The sequence below is a fragment of the Podarcis tiliguerta genome (assembly GCF_965153285.1).
Source record: "Podarcis tiliguerta genome assembly, chromosome: 2".
Taxonomy (NCBI): Eukaryota; Metazoa; Chordata; class Lepidosauria; order Squamata; family Lacertidae; genus Podarcis; species Podarcis tiliguerta.
In genome coordinates, this window is record NC_139535.1 from 106,736,897 (window position 1) to 106,757,332 (window position 20,436).

The window sequence follows — 20,436 nt, forward strand, 5'->3', positions numbered from 1 at the left end:
CTGATTCTCCTAAATGGCCCCTTTCAGTCTAGGAACAGCCAGGTGTACTTCCAGGGAGCACGTGGGGTCTACTTGTGAGTTGGCCTTAGAGCAGTTTCCCAACAGTGTGTCGCGACATGTTAGTGTGTTGGCAGCAGTGTGTAGGTGTGTTGCACAAATGCTCCCTGCTCCCCTTCCGGGGCTGGAATTTAAAGATGTATGATGTATGTCTCCTTGATAGTGTGTTAGGCAGATGGCAGAAAGAGCTGCATCCTGAGTTAAAATGCATTGATTGTGGAATCGAGAGAGCAGAGGTGATGAGCCACCAAATGGCTGGAACTTCTTTTTGAAGAGGAAGGGAAGCTGATATATGATAAGATGGATAATGCTTCCTGGAGAAGGGTGCAGGTATTGATATTTGCGGATCCCTCCCATCTCCCCCAGTAGAGAATAAACCATGGGTAGGCAAAGGAATGCCCGGGGGCCGGATCCGGCCCAATCGCCTTCTCAATCTGGCCCGCAGACAGTCCGGGAATCAGTGTGTTTTTACATGAGTAGAATGTGCCCTTTTATTTAAAATACATCTCTGGGTTATTTGTGGGGCATAGGAATTCGTTCATTCCCCCCCCCCCTCCCAATATAGTCCGGCTCCCCACAAGGTCTGAGGGACCGTGGACCGGCCCCCTGCTGAAAAGGTTTGCTGACCCCTGAACTAAAAGGCCCAGAGCCAGTGTCACCTTTGATTTGGGGAGTGGGAAATAGGGCCCTCTCCCATCCTTCCCATTTATTTATCTTTAATTTAATTTTTTGGGGGCTGTCTGAATAGAAAGGTCACAGGGTGTCCAGTGATTCTGAGCATCTAATAAAAGGCACAGCGACTCCTGCCACATCAGCAGATTAAGTTGCTGGAGGGTGGGGTTGGGGGCTGGGAAGGGCTGGAAAGGTCACTCCAAAATGAGGAAGGCAACTCAGCTGCAGCACTGGGAAAGCGAGCGCCTTGTGAAATGAGCAGAGTTTGCTTCACCCCATCCATCTCCAGCCCCCTAAAACTGAAGAATTATTCTGGCCAAGATACCAAAGCCACCCCAAAACCACATACCCAGAATATTCCTAACATGCTGCTTCTGTTCTCATAATCATCCGTACCTTTGTCCTGGCAGGATAGCTCAGTCGGTAGATTACTGCATTGCAGGGGTTGGACGATCGGTGTGGTCCCTTCCAACTTTAGAGCTCTATGTTTCTATGAAATCCCCCCCCCTTCCCCCTTCCATAGCGTGCTGTGAAGTTCAGCCAGGTCTTTGAAGAATGATAAACAACTAATCTGTATTATTTCTTGTTTCTCACTTTAATATTTGTTTTTCAAAAAGACAAATATTCACATTCAGGGCTACAGTTCCCATTCCCATGGATACCAGGGATGCTGAGGTCAAGCCTTGTCTGGGGAGAGAACCCTAGCAGCTATTTTTAAATCATGCCTGGGGTTCCTTGCGTTCCAGGCATGGAGTAAAAAATCATAATACAGGCAACCCCCCATTCACGCAGGGGTTATGTTCCGAGGCACCGTTCATTTAAGTGAAATTGCGTATATTTGAAGAAGCCTGCAGACATCCTGTTCATCCCCTTTTCGTGATTGTTTTCAGGTAACTTCTGGGTTTGAAGCGATGCATGTATGCACAGCCACACACATATTGAACGTGCATAAATGGTGGTTTACCTGTAATCGGAATTTGCTTCCTGTCCCCTCTCCCCCAATTACTGACTTTAAACAAGCCCTTAAGGCAGGCAAAACTGGCAGGGTTCAAGCCTGAACCCAGAGAAGTCAAAATCAAGTTGGAGAAATGTGACAGAGAAGAGGCAGAAGAAATTATCTCTCTCTCTCTCCTCAAGAGAAAAGATAAAAGCCAAAGCTTTGCCTTTGCTATGTGTGCCGAGAAGTTGGATGCTCTGGAATCTAAGAAGAGCAAAACAAGAGACTGACTCAACATAGGCAACTTTTGTCCGTTTAAGGTGAGATTGGTAAATGGCAGAAACTCCCTGGCAAAAGAGTTGATCCAGTACCTCCATGGTGGTTAGAGTTGTTTTGACAGTGGGACGGACCACCTCAAAAGGTGGTGGACTCTCCTTCACTGGAGGTTTTTAAACAGAGGTTGGACGGCCATCTGTCTGGGATTATGTAGCTGTTTTTCCTGCATTGCTGGGGTTTGGACTAGATGACTTAGTGTCCCTTCCAACTCCACTATTCTATGATTCTTTGATGAGTCCTCCCTTGTTTGCCCCGTGCTCTGTGTTGGGTCCCTCTTCTCATGTTGGGATGGCAGTGGGGAAACTGGAAGTCCTCCCAAACCCCTTTCTTTGTAGGAGCAAGACTGGAAGCCCATCAAAAGTGCTGAGGATGGTTTTGCAGGCACTTGATGAAGTCGGAGACAGGTTTGCCAGTGTAGCAGATCTCGTAGACAGCAGTGAAAAGAGGGAATCTGCAGTGGGGAGAAAAGACGGTAAATGAGATTTAACTCTCACACAGGTAGCAAAGCTTGCTAGGAAAATGAAAACTTGCAAAAGGGCGAGTTTGAGAAACCTGCTGTGACACTAGGAAGAGCATTGGAGGGTCCAGTGATTTGCCTGTAAATAAAATATGGAACTTCATGAGGTCTTAGGGGTGTGTTGTTGCCCTGTACTTCTGGAAGTGCAAATAAATAGAGTGGTGAGCTTCAGGCTGCAATCCTTCGCACACTTAACTGAAAGCAAGCTCCCCTGAACTCAGTGGGACTTATTTCTGAGCAGAGTTTTATTTGTATACAGCCAGTTTTAATTGATGAGGGTTAAGGGCCACTGCAACAAACAAAAGAGACGAAAATTAAAGCTGGCACTTTCAGCCACAAGTGGTTGCTTTTGTTTATTAAATAGTCAATTCACATTTTCTTTATTATCTCAAAATAGACCTCCCATACTTAGATTTTGGTAACATGCAAATTTATTGAATTGGTGGATTGAGTAATCAGTTCATCAACCAATCCAAGAATTTGCATACAGCCGTAGAAACAAGCCCATTGCTGATTGTTACACCAATCCAATGGGTGCCATTGCAGCATACATATTGATGGCAAGCAAAACAGGAAAAAAAGGTCACACGGGACTCACTTGTCGACCAGATTCTTGCTCTTGAGGATGTGGTTCAGCTCTGCTGATGTCTGAGGGCCCTGCAGCTTCTGCCCATTGAGCATCTCCTTCTCTAGTTGCTCGATAGACTGCAAGATGCAAGACAGATCTCCAAGTATGAGTGGCTGCTTGGCACAGCCTTCCTCCCCAAGTTGGGCGAATCCTAGAAGGTTGATCCAGAGAAGGACATCCTTCTCTGTGCTTCTCTTTGGACATATCTTATGCCACACAGAGTTAAACAGATTCAGATGCTGGACTCTCTGCCCTGGGGAACCTGCAGGGTTGGGAAAACTATGGTTCTCAAGATGTTACTTGACTCCCATCAGCTCCAGGTATCATGGCCGGTGGTCAGGGATGATGGAAGTTGTAATCCAACCAACAGCTGGAGGGCCACAGGTTTCTCATCTCTCTAAACCAGTTCAGCTAGGCATGATCATATTTGTAGTAGGGATCTAACAGACTTTTCGGCATCTTTACCAACTACACATACCATGACTCCTTGGGAGTAGTCACAGGTAAAAGGTAAAGGACCCCTGGACAGTTAAGTCCAGTCAGAGGTGACTGGGGTTGCTGTGCTCATCTCACTTTCAGACCGAGGGAGCCAGTGTTTGACCACAGACAGCTTTCCGGGTCATGTGGCCAGCATGACTAAATCGTTTCTGGCGTAATGGACGCCAGAGTGCACAGAAACACCGTTTACCTTCCTGCCACAGTGGCACCTATTTATCTACTTGCACTGGTGTGCTTTTGAAATGCTAGGTTGGCAGGAGCTGGGACAGAGCAACGGGAGCTCACCCCGTCGCGTGGATTCGAACCACCAACCTTCTGGTCGGCAAGCCCAAGAGGCTCAGTGGTTTAGACCACGGCGCCACCCGCCCCTGGGAGAAGCCATGGCAGCGGCTGAAGTACAAAGCCAGTTTAAATGTTCTAAGAATGTGTAAGATATCCCTGCTGGAGATGAAAACATCATATTTATTTATTATTTCCTGAAATTTATATATTGCTTGATTGTTGTTGTTTAAAAAACAACTCTGATACTGGCCAGGCCAGTATGCCTAGCTGTAGAGAGGTGACAGTATCGAACAAAGGCAGCCTAAACCAAACCTCTCCTCTACACACAATATGCAAGTAGCTTCCTGGCATCCACTGCAAGGAATCCTGCAGCTTGCCTCTTAGATGTTGCTTTACTATGTTCCTAAAATACTGTTGCCCCAGGAAAGCATTTGCACCATCAGGCCTGCCCTGGTGTCAAGCTTTGCTAGTCCACCTTTCCCTCCCTGCAGTCACCCTGCAGGTCTCGATTGCTGCCGCTTCCCAAATTTTGTGAAATACCCGGTGTTGACATCAAAACAAGCATTGCAACAAAGATTGAAGTCAAATGTCCTTGGCAAGGGATGTGGATATTTTGTGCAAACCCAACTGTTTTCCCCCCTCTCTCTCTTTCATGCCCAACTCGAATTTGAAGACAAGGATAGGAGTCTTCACTCCACTCTGGCTAGAATTACCCCCTGGAAGCCATTGGCTGGGAACTGTGCGGCTGTTGCTCTCATAGCAGCTGCCTGGAATCAAATAGCTCTTCGGTTTCCAAAACCATTTCCCCATGTACCTTACAATAGGATTGTTTCATTGTACATTTTAATGATGGATGTTTGTATTTTAATGCGTGTGTGATTGGTGTCTCATCATTGCAAACTGATTAGAAGACTATTTTGGCATTAAAGCAATAAATAAACCACCACCACCATCATAATCATCATAAGAGAGGTGATTGGTCACCTCTCTTTGCCAGGCTAGAACGGGTCACATTCCTTTGGCTTTGCTGAAGCTTTTCAGCCTCCCACCTAACAGCTGACGTTTGGGAAAGTTGCACCTCACCTGAGCAAGCCCCCAAACTGCTGCAACTCACACAAGCTAGAGAGGTGCTTGTGGGGAGCGCTTTAAGGTGCTTAGCTGAAGCACAGAAGGCTCCCCTCACCTCACCCCGAGCATCCCCTCAACAAGCTTCTGGATCACAAGGAGAAGAGATGCTCTTTGGGCTCTGGAGTGTGTCTTCTGAGGGAGGTGTGTTCTGGCACCTTTTTGTGTCGAAAAAAAAAAGCATTGAATATAGAAAAATAATACTGGCCTCCCTTACAGAATTTTGAATTACCGATGTTTGAAGCACTCTAAGCACTGCATAAAGCGGGATTTTAAAAGCTTTGCGAAATACTGTCTTACTGCACTACAGTAAGAGTTTTCCTTGAGAGATATTTGACAACCCTAAAGAGCCCTATGCAAATGCTTACTTACCTTGCCGGTCTTGGCAAAAGCCTCTGCCACTTTTCGGTTACGGCCCCCATAGCAGGTGGTGATGAGGTCGGCAACCCCACAGCTCTCCAGGAACGTGGCAGAACTGACGGAGCCCTTGCAGAAGATTTTGGCGAAGTCGATCATCTCCATCAGGCCCAGGCGGATTACCGCTGCCTTGGTGTTGTCTCCAAAGCCCAACCCGTCGCAGAAACCAGCCCCAACAGCCACAATGTTCTAAGGAGGAAGAACATAGGTTGATAACCAAAAAGGCTCCGGCCGGCGCTAGCCTTGCAACTATTTAAGGCAGGGAGTAGATAGACCAACCTTTGGTCTTCTAAGCAGGGCTACAAATGATGGCTCCCATGAAAGGATGGCATCAGAGATTAGTTCTGTAGAAACCACCTCTCCCCAGCAAGCGTATAATGTAACGCGCATTTCATTGGAGAAGCTCCCATCAAGTCCCCCACCTGCTCCAGCTCCCTGGTGAGGCAGCATGGCTTCCCAAACAGTCATAACTTTGCATGTACAGACTCTGTGTGCATGTATGTATGTACTTGGGAGGTCAACAGAAGCTTTAGGCCAGGTGTGGGGAATCTGAGGCCCTCAAGATGTTGCTGGACTACAGATCCCATGATACCTGACAGTTGACCATGATGGCTGGGGCTCATGGAAGTTGGGAACCCAACAACATCTGGAAGGCCACAGGTCTCCCATTCTTCTGTGCAATGCCATCGTGCCAGCAGAGACCTCCCTTGGCAGCAAGCCACACCCCATGCGGAAGCTGCCAAACCGCTGGTAGCCTGGTTATTCCCACACCTTGAGGGCACCGCAGATTTCTACGGTGTCCGATTCTTGCACCACACTGATTCGGAAACACGGCGTCTGCATCAGCTCCTTCAGGATCTGTCCGTGCTCTAGGTTCTTGCAGCCTGCAAAGAGGTAAAACATGGGCATAAGTAGACACCGCCTTGCTCCTTGCCTCTCTAAAGCCCAAGGGAGGAATTGGACATCTCACTCTTCTGATGCTTCCAACAGCGGAAGCATTTCTGCTTGCCAGAGGAAATGATGCCTCCACTCTCCCCACCCCCATGGCAACCAATGGATCTCTCATTTTCCCCTTCCCCAGGGTTATCAAAATTAGAAGTATAATTCTCAGGCTCAAGTATAAGGGGAGGGGCGGGGGGCTCTAAAAGAACAGTTCCATGCTTTATAATGCTTCAGTGGTTCAACAGAAGGGGCATTTGTAACCGTAATTAACAAATAATATGACAAATCGGGGAAACACTGGCCGGGGAGGGGGCTGCACTGAAGGTGTTTGGAGGTGAATAGAGCTTGTTCCAGTTGCTCTGTGAAGAACCTGGAACTTATTAACAAATCAGACGCTCTTCTTTCCTCTTCTCTGCAGGGAGAGACTGTAGCTCAGCAGAAGACCACATGTTTTGCATAGCATTCAGTCCTTGCCACCTCCAGTTAAAATTGATCAGGTTAACAGGTGATTGCCGAAGAATTGATGCTTTTGAATTATGGTGCTGGAGGAGACTCTTGAGAGTCCCATGGATCTATCCATTTGGAAGGAAATCAGCCCTGAGTGCTCACTGGAAGGACAGATACTGAAGCTGAGGCTCCAATACTTTGGCCACCTCATGAGAAGAGAAGATGCCCTGGAAAAGACCCTGATGTTGGGAAAGATGGAGGGCACAAGGAGAAGGGGATGACAGAGCACGAGATGGTTGGACAGTGTTCTCGAAGCTACCAGCATGAGTTTGACCAAACTGCGGGAGGCAGTGGAAGACAGGAGTGCCTGGCGTGCTCTGTTCCATGGGGTCACAAAGTGTCGGACATGACTAAACGACTAAACAACAACAACAGGTGACAGGAAAGATCCATCTTTGCTCAAGACACCTGGACAGCCCCTGCCAACGGGGAGTAGACAATACTGGGCTAGAGGGGCAAATACTCCTGGAGCTTCGTATGTTCCTTTATGTAGTACAATAAAGCGCCCAAGACCAATTATTCCTGTTGATGTATCTCCACATCCTCTCTGCCCTTTAATGCCCTGTGGAATGTCCTTCTGAAAATTGGCTGCCCATGGAAGACAATCTTACTCGGCTATGAGTGATCGCCAAAAGAGGAAGAAGAATCATCCTCTTTGTGCTGCTCCCCCTACTGGATCCAACCAAGAGTAACAGGGCAGTGGGCCATTACAGTTACCCCTAGCGATGGCCAAGAGCAGCTCTGCACTTTTACAAGGTTGCACTTGCTAAGCTTCTTCCGTGTTTCCCTGCCACTGTTGTGTGAAGCCAATACAACCAATGTGCTTCCTTCAACAACCACATTCATGTGTTGGATCCACAGCTCAAGAAGGCCTAACCCCTTCAGGAATATGCATGCAGGTGTTTCAAGGACACCTTTGCTCTGGATATGTAGTTAACTTGATTAATTCCTGAAGTGATGTGATGTATTTTAACCTAATCAGTGTGATATATTTAAGCAAACTGAATCAAAGCTCCTTACAATTTTTTTAAAAAAACCACCACCACCACCCTACAATGGGTGAACAATGTAAGTCAGCAAAAAGCAGAACAATCTAGCGAATAAAACAATCTCACAGCTGGGAGGCTCATATAAAAAGACAACGTTTTCAGACCCTTCTGAAACCCCTGCTGTGTTGTTAAGATGACACAGATCTGATATACAGCAAGGGAGAGATGCCAGGGATCTCTGTGTTCCCTTCCAAGTCCTTTCCACTTGCTGTGGGTCATACCTGGATCCCCATGGGCCACTGCAGGCAAGGGAGAAAGCTGGATGGCAGCAATAGTAGAGAGCAAATTGGACAGAGGAGCCACACTGGTTTCCTCACATGTTGTAGTGGGTTTAAAATGATGTCCCTTGTGTCCAAGGTGAGATGTGGCAAAATCATACCATCTATGCCAGAGATGGGGAACTTGTGGCCCTCCAAATGTTGCTGAGCTCCCAACTCCCACCAGGCTCAGCTGTCATGGCCGATGGCCAGGGGATGATGGGAGTTGTCATCTGCAGCGTCTGAAGTGCTCACACGTTCCCTATTCCTTGTCTATATTTGATAAACCAAAGCCTGTAATGTACTATTGTGGAGCTGCTCTTGGACGCAAGCTTCAGTAGGCCCAAGACATCTAGTGGTGGCACTGGTAAGGTAAGGAGGGACAGAAGACCTTGACATGAGCAGCCCACTTGGAGAGATTCTCACCGCCCAGCTAGCCATAGGAATAAGCTCAAACTCATTTACCAATGGTGGTCTCGCAGAACTTCTCGTCGGCCACCTCGTTGGCGATATTGGCCCCCATAAGCACACTCATTTCGATGCCAAGCTGCTCGCGGATGATGTCCGATATCAGCTTCAGACCATCGGGTCCTTCATCCACACCCTGGGATTCAACAGAACATGACGTGGTCAGTGGGGTAGCTCTTTGCTGAGATCCCTCAAGTAGCCTGTAGTCCTTCTGAGAGCATCCTTATCCCCCAAAGAGATGCAACAGCATACAGTAGATGTTGTGACTAGCAGTGGCTGCTCCCAGACTTTGGGACACCCTTCCTAGAGAAAATGGACTGGCTTCCTCCTTGCTGTTGGACTTTCTTGTTCACAGGCTTTGGGGAACTGACTAGTTTTAAGGAAAAGGCTGGTAGAGCCAGTGTGGTGGTGTGGTTAAGAGCAGTGGACTCGTAATCTGGTGAACCGGGTTTGATTCCCCGCTCCTCCACATACAGCTGCTGGGTGACCTTGGGCTAGTCACACTTATTTGAAGTCTCTCAGCCCCACTCACCTCACAGAGTGTTTTTTGTGGGGGAGGAAGGAAAAGGAGATTGTTAGCGACTTTGAGACTCCTTAGGGTAGTGATAAAGCGGGATATCAAATCCAAACTCTTGGTGCTGTGATGTTTTTATTGTAATTAAACTCATATATATATTGTGTATGTGTGTGTGTTTCTAACGATAGGTTTTTTCTATGTTTTTGGCTGTTTCTATTTTATCTATCCCCTTCATGGATCACTGCCTTCTCGTGGCGAAGGGGCTTGAATAACTCAGAGAAGCTATGAGCTATGCCGTGCAGGGCCACCCAAGACGGGCAGTTCATAGCCAAGAGTTTAGACTAAATGTGATCCACCTGGAGAACAAACTGGCAAACCACTCCAGTATTTTGTCAAGAAAACTCCCTGGACATAAAAAATGAGCAGCTTTGAGAAGTGAGAGTTTCCAAGGCATGCTCTGGTTCATGGGGTCATGGAGAGACAAACACAACTAAGACAACTAAACAACAAATTTTATCTATATAAGCTGCCTTGCGTCCCAGTCTGGGGAAAAGGCAGCATACAATATGCCTACAACTGCTACAGTAATTTTGGGTGTTGGGATCAGCGGGCTGCTGATCCTCCTTTCCATATGTGAGTATTAAATAATAAGTCCTCAACCCAAGAACTTGGTATTTGCCTGAAGCTTTGAAGATACCACAAGAGTCAAAGAATACTTCCAGGAGTCTCAACAGGGAAGACTAAGCTTGCTGCAATGCTCCATTATATGCTCTCTCAATAAATCGCAGTCATTGATTAAGCCTAGGGAATTGTGTCCCATGTGGGTGTTCCCCACTCTCCCACAGGCTTTTCGTGAGCCTGTTCTCTGTGTGTTTATCCTTCTCACACAACAGATGCACCCAATTGCCTCTCAGCTCATCTAAGCAAACTCATGCAACCCGCCCCAGTTAGTTCCTAGGATGGTTGCATCTCCAGCCAGCTGCTCCGAGCAGCCCAACCCTTAGTTCCAACTCACACCTTGATGAGCGAGACCCCAATCGCGTCCTTCTTGATATGGCCTTTCAGTTGGTCACAGAGCTTCCCAATAAATTGATGCGGCACTACAAAGATAAGGATGTCTGCATCAGCTGAAGCCTTCACCACATCTGGCACTGCCACCTGCAGCAGTTGGGGGCGGGTTGGAGAAAAGAAAGGCATCAACAACAAGTCTAGGCAGCTCAAGGGAGCAGGATCAGTGAGAGCAAGGAAGGGTGATGGTGGTGGAAGAAAGGTTTGCAGCTCTTATAAGACACACATGCTCAACAAACCCTAGGAAATTCTGCACTAGGGTAACCAAATGCCTTTGAAGAAAGCTGAATGTTTGCATAAATTACTTTCCAAAAAAACCCAGAGTCCTCTCTCTCTATATATTAAAATTTTCTGTTTTACAATTTAAAATACTCATTTTACATCCTTAAGATATCAGTGACTTCCCTTCTCTTTCCATGGTTCCATATCATAAATCCCTGCATAGTTTACAAAAACTATACCATTAAGTATTCCATTATTGCATCAACTTATTCACACTGTTGATTTTATCTTAATGCTGCCAGCGTTTTCAGTGGACACGATTATTTTCCATACATTCAACAAACGTTTTCCAATCTTCTCTAAATGTTCTTCTTGTTCTCTTCTTGTATATGTTAAGTCTGCAAGTTGTGCATATTCTGTCAACTTAAATTTCCAATCTTCTTTGGTTGGGACCTTCTTTGGTTGAGAAACCAGAGTCCTTTCTGTTGAGGATAATTCAGACTGAAATCCTCAGGTTTCAGGAAATGTTATTTATGTATGCAACAACTGTGACCCGTGTTTTGTTAGCCCCAAAATGGAAAATGACCAACGTCCCAACCAAAGAAGATTGGCAACTGCTGGGGCTGGTGGAAGATGAAGTTCAGCAACATCTGGAGCACCTAAAGCTCCTCTTACCTGATTTAAGCAGAGATACGTGTGTGTGTACACTAAAGGACCACTGGATGGTTAAGTCAAAGGTGACTGGTTGCAGCACTCATCTAGCTTTTCAAGCTGAGGGAGCTGGCATTTGTCCACAGACAGCTTTCTGGGTCATGTAGCCAGCATGACTAAACTGCTTCTGGCACAACGGGACTCCGTGACAAAAGCCAGAGCGCACAGAAATGCCGTTTACCTTCCCTCCACAGAGGTACCTATTTATCTACTTGCACTGGTGTGCTTTCGAACTGCTAGGTTGGCAGGAGATGGGACAGAGCAACGGGAGCTCATCCGTTGCGGGGATTCAAATTGCCACCCTTCTGATAGGCAAACCCAAGAGGCTCAGTGGTTTAGACCACAGTGCCACCCGCTAAGTATTGGAGAGGGAGGGGGGCATGGGGAAGATATTATTAAAAAACACCATAAAAGGCATTTGAACCCTGTGCTCAATGAACAAGACTTGCCTAGTGTAACATCAAATCTCTCTGCCATCTCCCAGCATGTGTTTTTATTGAGTGGGCTTTTTGACACTCTGTTAGCACTGGGAAATGTTAGCAGGCAGAGAGAAGGTTATTTATTACTTTTGTTGCCAAGGCAACTTGTTCCTTGATCTTCATTCTCCTGGAAGAGGCGCAAGCCAACCCTGCTGTGCTCCTCTGGGTCTGACAGGAGGAAGGAGGCCCAGGGAAATCTGCTAAATGGGCCTTGAAGACCCTTCCAGGCTTGACACAAATAATCCATTGTCAGTTGATAGTAATCTGTATACCATAGCTCACCCAAAAAGGTTATATGATTAGCTTTTACAGCAAAATTAAAAGGTCACCAAAATAGCAGGAGGACACACACACAAAATAAAACCAGATAAACAACAAAACAGTGGCTAAAATAAAGTGGTATGAACTAAAGCAGTGGTAGCTGGTCAACAGAACTTAATCAATGGTTAGCAAAGGCAATCAGAAATAAAAACTCATGCAGAAAAACGGCAGCAGAGAGGAGGCTGTGCAGATCTCTCAGATCTACTTTGGAACCACGACTGAAAAGGCCCTGCACATGAGATGGTTTTGGAGCAGTAGAAAGCTGATGAAACAGGAATGGAGTCTCATTCAATTGGGAATTTGGCTTTGGCTAGCACCGGGAGACCAAAAGGGAAAATTGGAGATAGCTCAAAAGACACAGGTCCTTCCCAAACAGTGACCAGTCACACTGCTGACTGTGGATTTCATGTTTGAATGCTTAGGTAAAGGTAAAGGTACCCCTGACCATTAGGTCCAGTCGTGACTGACTCTGGGGTTGCGGCACTCATCTCGCTTTACTGGCCGAGGGAGCCGGCGTACAGCTTCCGGGTCATGTGGCCAGCATGACTAAGCCGCTTCTGGTGAACCAGAGCAGCGCACGGAAACGCCGTTTACCTTCCCGCCGAAGCAGTACCTATTTATCTACTTGCACTTGACGTGCTTTTGAACTGCTAGGTGGGTAGGAGCTGGGACCGAACAACGGGAGCTCACCCCGTTGCGGGGATTCGAACCGCCGACCTTCTGATCGGCAAGTCCTAGGCTCTGTGGTTTAACCCACAGTGCCACCCGCGTTCCTATAGTTTGAATGCTTACTCCTGCTCAAAGCTCCCCTCCAATAGGAAGAAGCCTAATCTGCATCTTGTTCATCCTCAAGAGAGAGGTTAAAAACTGGCCAGCCTATTAGCAGACAAACTGCTTCTCCATCCGGTACTTCAGAAAGTTGCCCCTTTTAAAACCAACTGGCCATTGTTATTTCTGGGCCACATTTGACATGTGATTCTTCCTCCCCACGTCCCCCTATAACCTTTCAATGTGTATCCCGCACTGTTAATTTTCAGGTGATGAAGTTGGTGCAAGTTTTCAAGAAGTCAGAAAGCATGAAATGCTCCAACAAAAGAGTCCTTTGTTCAGAGTTATGTGGGAGGGAATAAGCGAGATTCTCAACATTCAGCATGTTCCAGCCAAATCTTAAGCGCGTCTCAAGTCCTCACAAATTCTAAAAGAGGATATATTTGAACACTTGCTTTCCTCTCCTCTTGAAACCGACGGGAGTTAGTTTAGCTTAAGTCCACTCCACTCCCCCAACAAGAGACCAACTTCAGCTATTGGGAATCCCATAATTTATCTTGGCCTAGCCTAGATACATGTACTGCAACGCATTGACAAATACTTCCCATTGTCACACTCAGGGACATTGCTAGGTACACATTTCTTGGCACAAGTCTATGGAATATATTTATGTGCATATGCTAATTTGTATGTGTAAATGCAAATTCAGGACAAATATCAAGGGGGGAGCTTTTCTGCTGCCGGGGCTTACAGATGCATGCACACATTACATTTAAAGTGCATTGCTTTAATTACTCAAAGAATCCTGTCATTTGTTAAGGTTTCTGAGAAGTGTAGCTATGTGAGGGGGGAAACTACAGTTCCCAGAAATCTTAGGGGCGCACGTGCTTGAAATTTTGGGTTTGAACACAACTCAAGGCAAACACTGAGATGCCATTAAAGGATGTGAAAATGTGCTTTGTTCGGTTTCTTACATTTCTGGATCCCCATGGTTGATGCTTCTTGGATTTTCTGCAACAGGCACCCAAGTACGTTTCTGAGCACAATTCAAAGTGTTTAAAATTTAAAGCCCTAAACGACCTCAGTCCTGTATACCTGAATGAGCGTCTCCACCCCCATCATCCAGCCCGGACACTGAGGTCCAGCGCCGAGGGCCTTCTGGCGGTTCCCTCACTGCGAGAAGTGAAGTTACAGGGAACCAGGCAGAGGGCCTTCTCGGCAGTGGCTCCTGCCCTGCGGAATGCCCTCCCAGCAGATGTCAAGGCAATAAACAACTATTTTACTTTTAAAAGACAACTGAAGGCGGCTCTGTTTAGGGAAGTTTTTAATGTCTGATGCTGTATTGTTTTTAACATTCGGTTGGAAGCCGCTCAGAGTGGCTGGGGAAACCCAGCCAGATGGGCGGGGTATAAATAATAAATTATTATTATTATTATGAATACCTTGAGGCTGTTTTTGACCCTTTGAAAGTCTCTAAGCTGACTTGCAAGCACAGAGAGGCAAGTGACACATTGGCCCCAGCCTGGAATACAGCTGCCATGCTGCCCCCACATTGCTTCCCTTCTCTCCCCCCCCCCCCCCCGGCTTCTGAACTCACCACATTGGGGGGCAGCTTGTGGCCTGGCAAGTACTTGACGTTCTCGTGCTGCGTGTTGATGATCTCCGTGAGTTTCTTGCCACCAATTTCCTCCTCAAACACCCACATGTTGACTGTGGTGTCAAACTTGTCCAGCTTGGCTGCATTGCTGCCCACAATCTTGGCAATAGCCGAACCCCTGCAGGGGGAGAGAAGAAACAAAAGAGAGTGTATGCAAGACTGAGAAAGAATGCAACCCTTCAAAGTTCAAAGTCTTATCTCTCTAGCAGGTTATTTCATTTGTACACTGCCCAAAGGCTCCCAAAGCAGCAAAGAGCATATAAATACAAAAGAATGATCTGACAAATACATCCAGCAGCATGAATCAACAAAATCACCCACCAAACACACTGAGTAAGAATTCATGAACTGCATGGGAGATGATATATAATGAATTGAAAAAGGTGTTTAAATACACATTTAGAAAGAACCCAGAAGCCTTTCTCCTGGGTATGGTCAACCAACAGGTTCAGGTGAAGGACAGGACTTTTTTTATGTATGCTACAACAGCAGCAAGAATGCTCATCGCACAGTATTGGAAGACGCAAGAATTACCCATGCTGGAAGAATGGCAGATGAAGGTTATTGACTACATGGAACAAGCAGAAATGACTGGCAGAATCAGAGACCAGGGAGAAGAGACGGTGGAGGAAGATTGGAGGAAGTTTAAAGACTATCTACAGAAACATTATAAGATAAAGAACGTGTGAGGACATCAGATTGAATTTAAAAGAATATTAGCATAAAAATTTAATGATCAAGAAAGATTAATGTTTTAAGACATATGGAAATGTAACTATGTTAAGATATTAAGTCAATTTGAACCGAAGATATGTCAGAGGGAAAGAATTTACTGTCAGATCATAAGATCTAGAATATAGAGTGGGAAGGCTTGGGGAAGTCGCAGGCCCAGGTTAAGGTTACATAATGTAAAGACACAATGATTGTTTTTAACTTTTTCTTTTATTTTTTCTTGTATTTCGTATTTTAAAATGTCTGTATGTGTTGTTTTTATATTTACTTTTTTTGTTTTTTGTGTATTTGTCTGTTTGTATTGTTTGCTTATTGATTGTTAAAATAAAAAAATATCATTTTTTTAAAAAAGAAGAATTCATGAACTGCATTCATGCTCTCGCCACAGCTCCCCAATTTTCCACTGCGCACTTGGATTCTGTATTAGCACACATTCCCCCTTCCAGCATCTCACCCAGGAGCAAGCCTACAACTGATCATCACCCAGTGAGTGTCTTCACCCTCATCACAACCCAAATAATAATAATAATAATTTATTTATACCCCACCCATCTGTCTGGGTTTCCTCAGCCACTCTGGACAGCTCTCAACAGAATATTAAAAACACGATCAAACATCAAACACTAAACAGGGTTGCCTTCAGATGTCTTCTAAAAGTCAGAGACAGTCATACCTTGGTTCTCAAACTTAATCCGTTCCGGGAGACGGTTCGGCTCCCAAAACCATTCAAAAACCAAGATGCGGATTCTGCTTGGCTGCAGGAGCTTCTTGCAGTCAAGTGGAAGCTGTGTCGGATATTCGGCTTCCAAAAAACGTGTGCAAACCGGAATACTTACTTCCGGGTTTGCGGTGTTCAGGAGCCAAAACGTACGAATACCAGGGCGTTCAAGAACCAAGATACGACTGTAGTTCTTTTATTTCTTGACATCTGATGGGAGGGCGTTCCACAGGGCGGGAACCCAAATGGTGTGGCCCAAATGGATAATGTCCTGGGTCAACCCCACTGCAGCTGACCCATCAGTAGCAACCCACCGCCAAGTGCGACCATCAGTGTTATGTACTGAGTTGAATAGGATCCAAAAGGCAGCAGTCTAATTGGTCCTAGAACAATAGGATTCAGAATGCAGCAGTCTGATTGGTCCTAGAACAATAGGGTCCAGAATGCAGCAGTATGATTGGTCCTAGAACAATAGGGTCCAGAATGCAGCAGTCTGATTGATCCACAGGAGCCACCCAATCCAGCTCCAGGTGGAAGTGAATCTGCAACCTGATTGGCCTACATGTGAATCCCGGAATTAGCCAATCATGTGGGGCCCATTGTGTAAATAATGTATATAAAGCAGACATTCTGGGGGAACTTTCATTCCTCCTCACCACTGTGAGCTGAATAAAGAGCATGAAATCCACTCTCGACTAAAGAGGCTTCGCCTGCAAACCAGTTCCTTATGGCTTCTCTAACATGGCACTGCCAGGTTATAGGAAAGGCCCTGCTACAGCCACCAACTGGCTCACACACCTCAGTCACTGTTGTTCACGAAACTTTGTGCCCCTCCACATCTTCCATAACGTTTCCAACCCTGGCCCCCAAAGGACAACACACAAAAGACAACTTTGCAATGCTCAAGTAATTACGTTTGCAACGGAGGCTTGAAACACACGCATTCGGCAGGCTGCTGTTCACCCAGTTGCAGAAAGAAAAAAATACTTGGGGATGCCAAGGTTAGCATCCACCTTCCAACTTGCAGAAGTCCTACTACTGTTAGCTGCCTCCTCTCACAAGCCAATGGCGGCCTCCAAGTTAATAGAATCCCCTTGGAAACCAGCTACCAAAGTGGCAAAGTTCTTGGGGAGGGTTGGCCTCAAGTTCCCGGCCGGCTTGATAGTTTGGATTACAGAGTGTGCTGTGGAATCCCCCTTAAATGTAAAGGGACCCCTGACCATTAGGTCCAGTCGCGGACGACTCTGGGGTTGCGGCGCTCATCTCGCTTTACTGGCCGAGGGAGCCGGCATACAGCTTCCAGGTCATGCGGCCAGCATGACTAAGCCGCTTCTGGCGAACCAGAGCAGCGCACGGAAATGCCGTTTACCTTCCCGCCGGAGTGGTACCTATTTATCTACTTGCACTTTGAGGTGCTTTCGAACTGCTAGGTTGGCAGGAGCTGGGACCGAGCAATGGGAGTTCACCCCGTCACGGGGATTCGAACCGCCGACCTTCTGATCTGCAAGTCCTAGGCTCTGTGGTTTAACCCACAGCACCACCCGCATCCCAAGAATCCCCCTTATTCTTCTGTTTAAATTCTAGCTAGGCACCATGATGGGATGGGATCAGAATACGGTGGTACCTCGGGTTACGTACGCTTCAGGTTACAGACTCCGCTAACCCTGAAATAGTGCTTGAGGTTAAGAACTTTGCTTCAGGATAAGAACAGAAATCGTGCTCTGGCGGCATGGCAGCAGCAGGAGGCCCCATTAGCTAAAGTGGTGCTTCAGGTTAAGAACACTTTCAGGTTAAGAACGGACCTCCGGAACAAATTAAGTACTTAACCCGAGGTACCACTGTATATGGATTATGGGGGGGGGGGGGAATTGTGAAGAAATAGAAATGGAAGCAGTGCATAATTGGGCTATGGAATTCACTAGCACAAGATTTAGTGACACCCACCAAATTGGAAGCTTTTAAAAAAGGATCAAAAGCCATAACGGCTGTGATGTGACGCTGAATGGCGGTTGCTGGGGAACGAAAGTGGGGTGAGGTCTCTTGGCTTCCCTGTATGTGTTTGGCTGGGGTTCGAAGCACAAAGCTGGACTGGACAGGCCTTTGGTATGATCCAGCATCACTCTTTTTATGCATTTGCTTTCCAAAGTATTGAGATAGAAGAACCCCATGAAGTCGAATCCCCTAAATTGATTTTTTATTTTATTGTTATTTACGCTTTATACCGTATTTTATGCTGGGGGTTTTTTGTAGCATCAATTAAGTGTTTTAAATTTGTCGTGAATGCAATAACCCTTTACAAACACACCAGTTTCTGGTATATTGCCTAATGACTAATAGGCATGGATAGCTCCCCCATGGATTTCTCTAATCCCCCTTTGAGCTTCTGGCTATCACCACACCCTCTTGCAGCAACTTAGGTGTGTGTTATGTGAACTAGTACTTTCCTGAATCTATGTGCATTACACGCTTAAAGGCCTCTTTAGAGAAACTTGGTTCCTCCCCCTCTTTCCAAGGAGGTGTGTAATTCTTCAGTGTACTATCACACCGTTCATGTAATGTAGCCGTTTATATATCTAAAGACGCCGGTCAGCTAAATTATAAAAGTAAGAAACCAAGAGTCTAGACCAACCTTCGCCAACCTAGGACCATTCAGATGTTTTGGACTACAAATCCCATCAGCCATAGCCATCAAGCTGTGGATGATGGGATTTGTAGTCCAAAACCTAGGAAGAACACTGTGATGGCGAAGTCTGGCCTACAAACAGACATCTCCAAATGCACAAACAGGTACAAATCTCTCACATTAGCATTATAGGCTTTCACTTGTGCTTAGGAGAGAGAAGAATTGAAACAAGATTGCTTATTATAACTAGAACCCGTACATATGCAAACATAGGTGCCCATGGAGAGACTTGCTCTTGGCTTATAGAGTTCCAACTCTTGAAGCTGGAAGCTTTCCCACCTTGCTCCTGATGTGTCGAGGAAATGCACTGAGGTCACTGCGTCGTAACCCTCCAGCGCATGTCCAAATACAGTATGCGCTCTGTATATGCTCCAAAAGATACATGCAAGTATTTCTGTGTTGCACAGTCAAGCTTTAGCACCGAAAGCCAGTTCCGGGACTAGTCTCTGACATATCCTGGAGGGTAGTAATAATAATAATAAGAGCAGCTGCAGGCAGTGGCGTAGCGTGGGTTGTCACCACCCGGGGCAAGGCAAGTAATTTGCGCCCCCTAACCCGTGGATTTGCGCCCCCTAACCCTAACCCCCAGATGTTGCGCGCGGTGCGGCCGGCCCCCCCTGCACCCCCCACGCTACGCCACTGGCTGCAGGACAAGCAGAGCCACGAAGGCATTGCCTCGCAGCGCACAGAGCTTCTTTTCGAGAGAGTGATACTAACAAGAGGCTCCAGAAATAGACTCAAGTGAGGGGCGCTCTCTCCTCGAGCACTAGGGGGCTCCTTCCCTCTCCCTCTGCCCCCCTGGCAAGCAAACCACGACATGGCAGAAAGTCTCACCAGAGGGAAAGCGAATCTGGCTGGCACCTGTTCCCACCCCCGCCATTTATTAACCCGAAGGTTAAGGGCGCAACGAACTTAGGATAGCTCAGACGGCACAGCAGGAGACTCTTAATCTCAAGGTTGTGAGCCCCACGTTGGGGGTGCCAACTTGAATAAAATATTGGGGTGGGGGAGATCAGGTAAGCCCCACGCCACATAATCGATCACATAAGACGGCACACTACGTATTTGAATGGCAATGCTCATCAACTGGGGGGAGAGTGCGCGTCCCCTCAAATATTTTATATTGCAGCATATTTTATATTGTTGGCTGCTATGGTTCAAGTTGCTGAGGGATCGAGGGCAGCGCTTGCTTTAAGCGACTTGTTTTTTAAAAACTATAAAGCCAAAGCAATAGCTTTCACCTCTCTCACTACCACATTGCGGCGGGGGGGGGGGGGCGCGCGCAAAAGTCGAGAGCCCCCACACATCACAATGAGCAACAGGAGTCAACTTTCAGCTCCGTCCCCCGAAAAAAAGCAAAGAAACGACCCCGCTCGGCTGGGCTGGCATGCAAGAGGGTCAAGCGAAGACGCGCTGCCGTTGTGCAAAGGAGGCTCGGCGCTTGCTAGCCGCGAGTGTCCTAACTTGAGTGTCCTAACCTGAGCCGCGAGTGTCCTAACTTGCAGCGCCTCCCCCACAGCTACAGCAGCGCTGCCTCCCCCCCCCCACGCGCGCCCCCCTCGGCCCACGCACCAGTTGCCGGAGCCCACGATGCAAACTTTCTTGCCTCCCATCGCGGCGGACTGTCAGCAGGCTGCGCGCTCGCTCTCTCGCTCCCACTCGCTGCCGCCCCGTCGGAGAGGCATTATAAACTCCGCCGTGCGGCCCCGCCTCGCGTCCCGGGCGCACCCTTTCCTCGCCGGAGCGGATCCGAGCAGGGAGGGTCCTCGACGGGGTGGCGGGGAAGAGACGGAGGAGGCCAGGCCCTATGGCGGCTCCGGGGGGGTGGGGGGGGCGAGAGACGAGAGGCCCTGCCTGACCCGGACACT

General features: G+C 47.2%; 1 protein-coding gene across 1 annotated transcript; it reads right to left on the reverse strand.

Moving 5' to 3' along the window:
• Nucleotides 1–1,305: 1,305 nt before the first annotated feature.
• Nucleotides 1,306–20,273, reverse strand: GPD1 (glycerol-3-phosphate dehydrogenase 1). The gene is made up of 8 exons (XM_083427891.1): nt 20,141–20,273; nt 14,376–14,553; nt 10,227–10,367; nt 8,690–8,828; nt 6,241–6,353; nt 5,425–5,658; nt 3,118–3,224; nt 1,306–2,453 (listed from the first exon to the last, which is right to left on the reverse strand). The coding sequence occupies exons 1-8, from the start codon at nt 20,179–20,181 to the stop codon at nt 2,357–2,359; spliced, it is 1,050 nt and encodes a 349-aa protein (XP_083284017.1). The 5' UTR covers nt 20,182–20,273; the 3' UTR covers nt 1,306–2,356.
• Between the last annotated feature and the right edge of the window lie 163 nt (nt 20,274–20,436).

Coding starts and splice junctions, on each gene's coding strand:
- GPD1 (XM_083427891.1), bottom strand. CDS start 20,181: ATGGGAGGCAAGAAAGTTTGCATCGTGGGCTCCGGCAACTG. Junction 14,554..20,140: donor ATCGTGGGCTCCGGCAACTG/GTGCGTGGGCCG, acceptor CTCCCCCTGCAG/GGGTTCGGCTATTGCCAAGA. Junction 10,368..14,375: donor ACAAGCTGCCCCCCAATGTG/GTGAGTTCAGAA, acceptor CAACTGCTGCAG/GTGGCAGTGCCAGATGTGGT.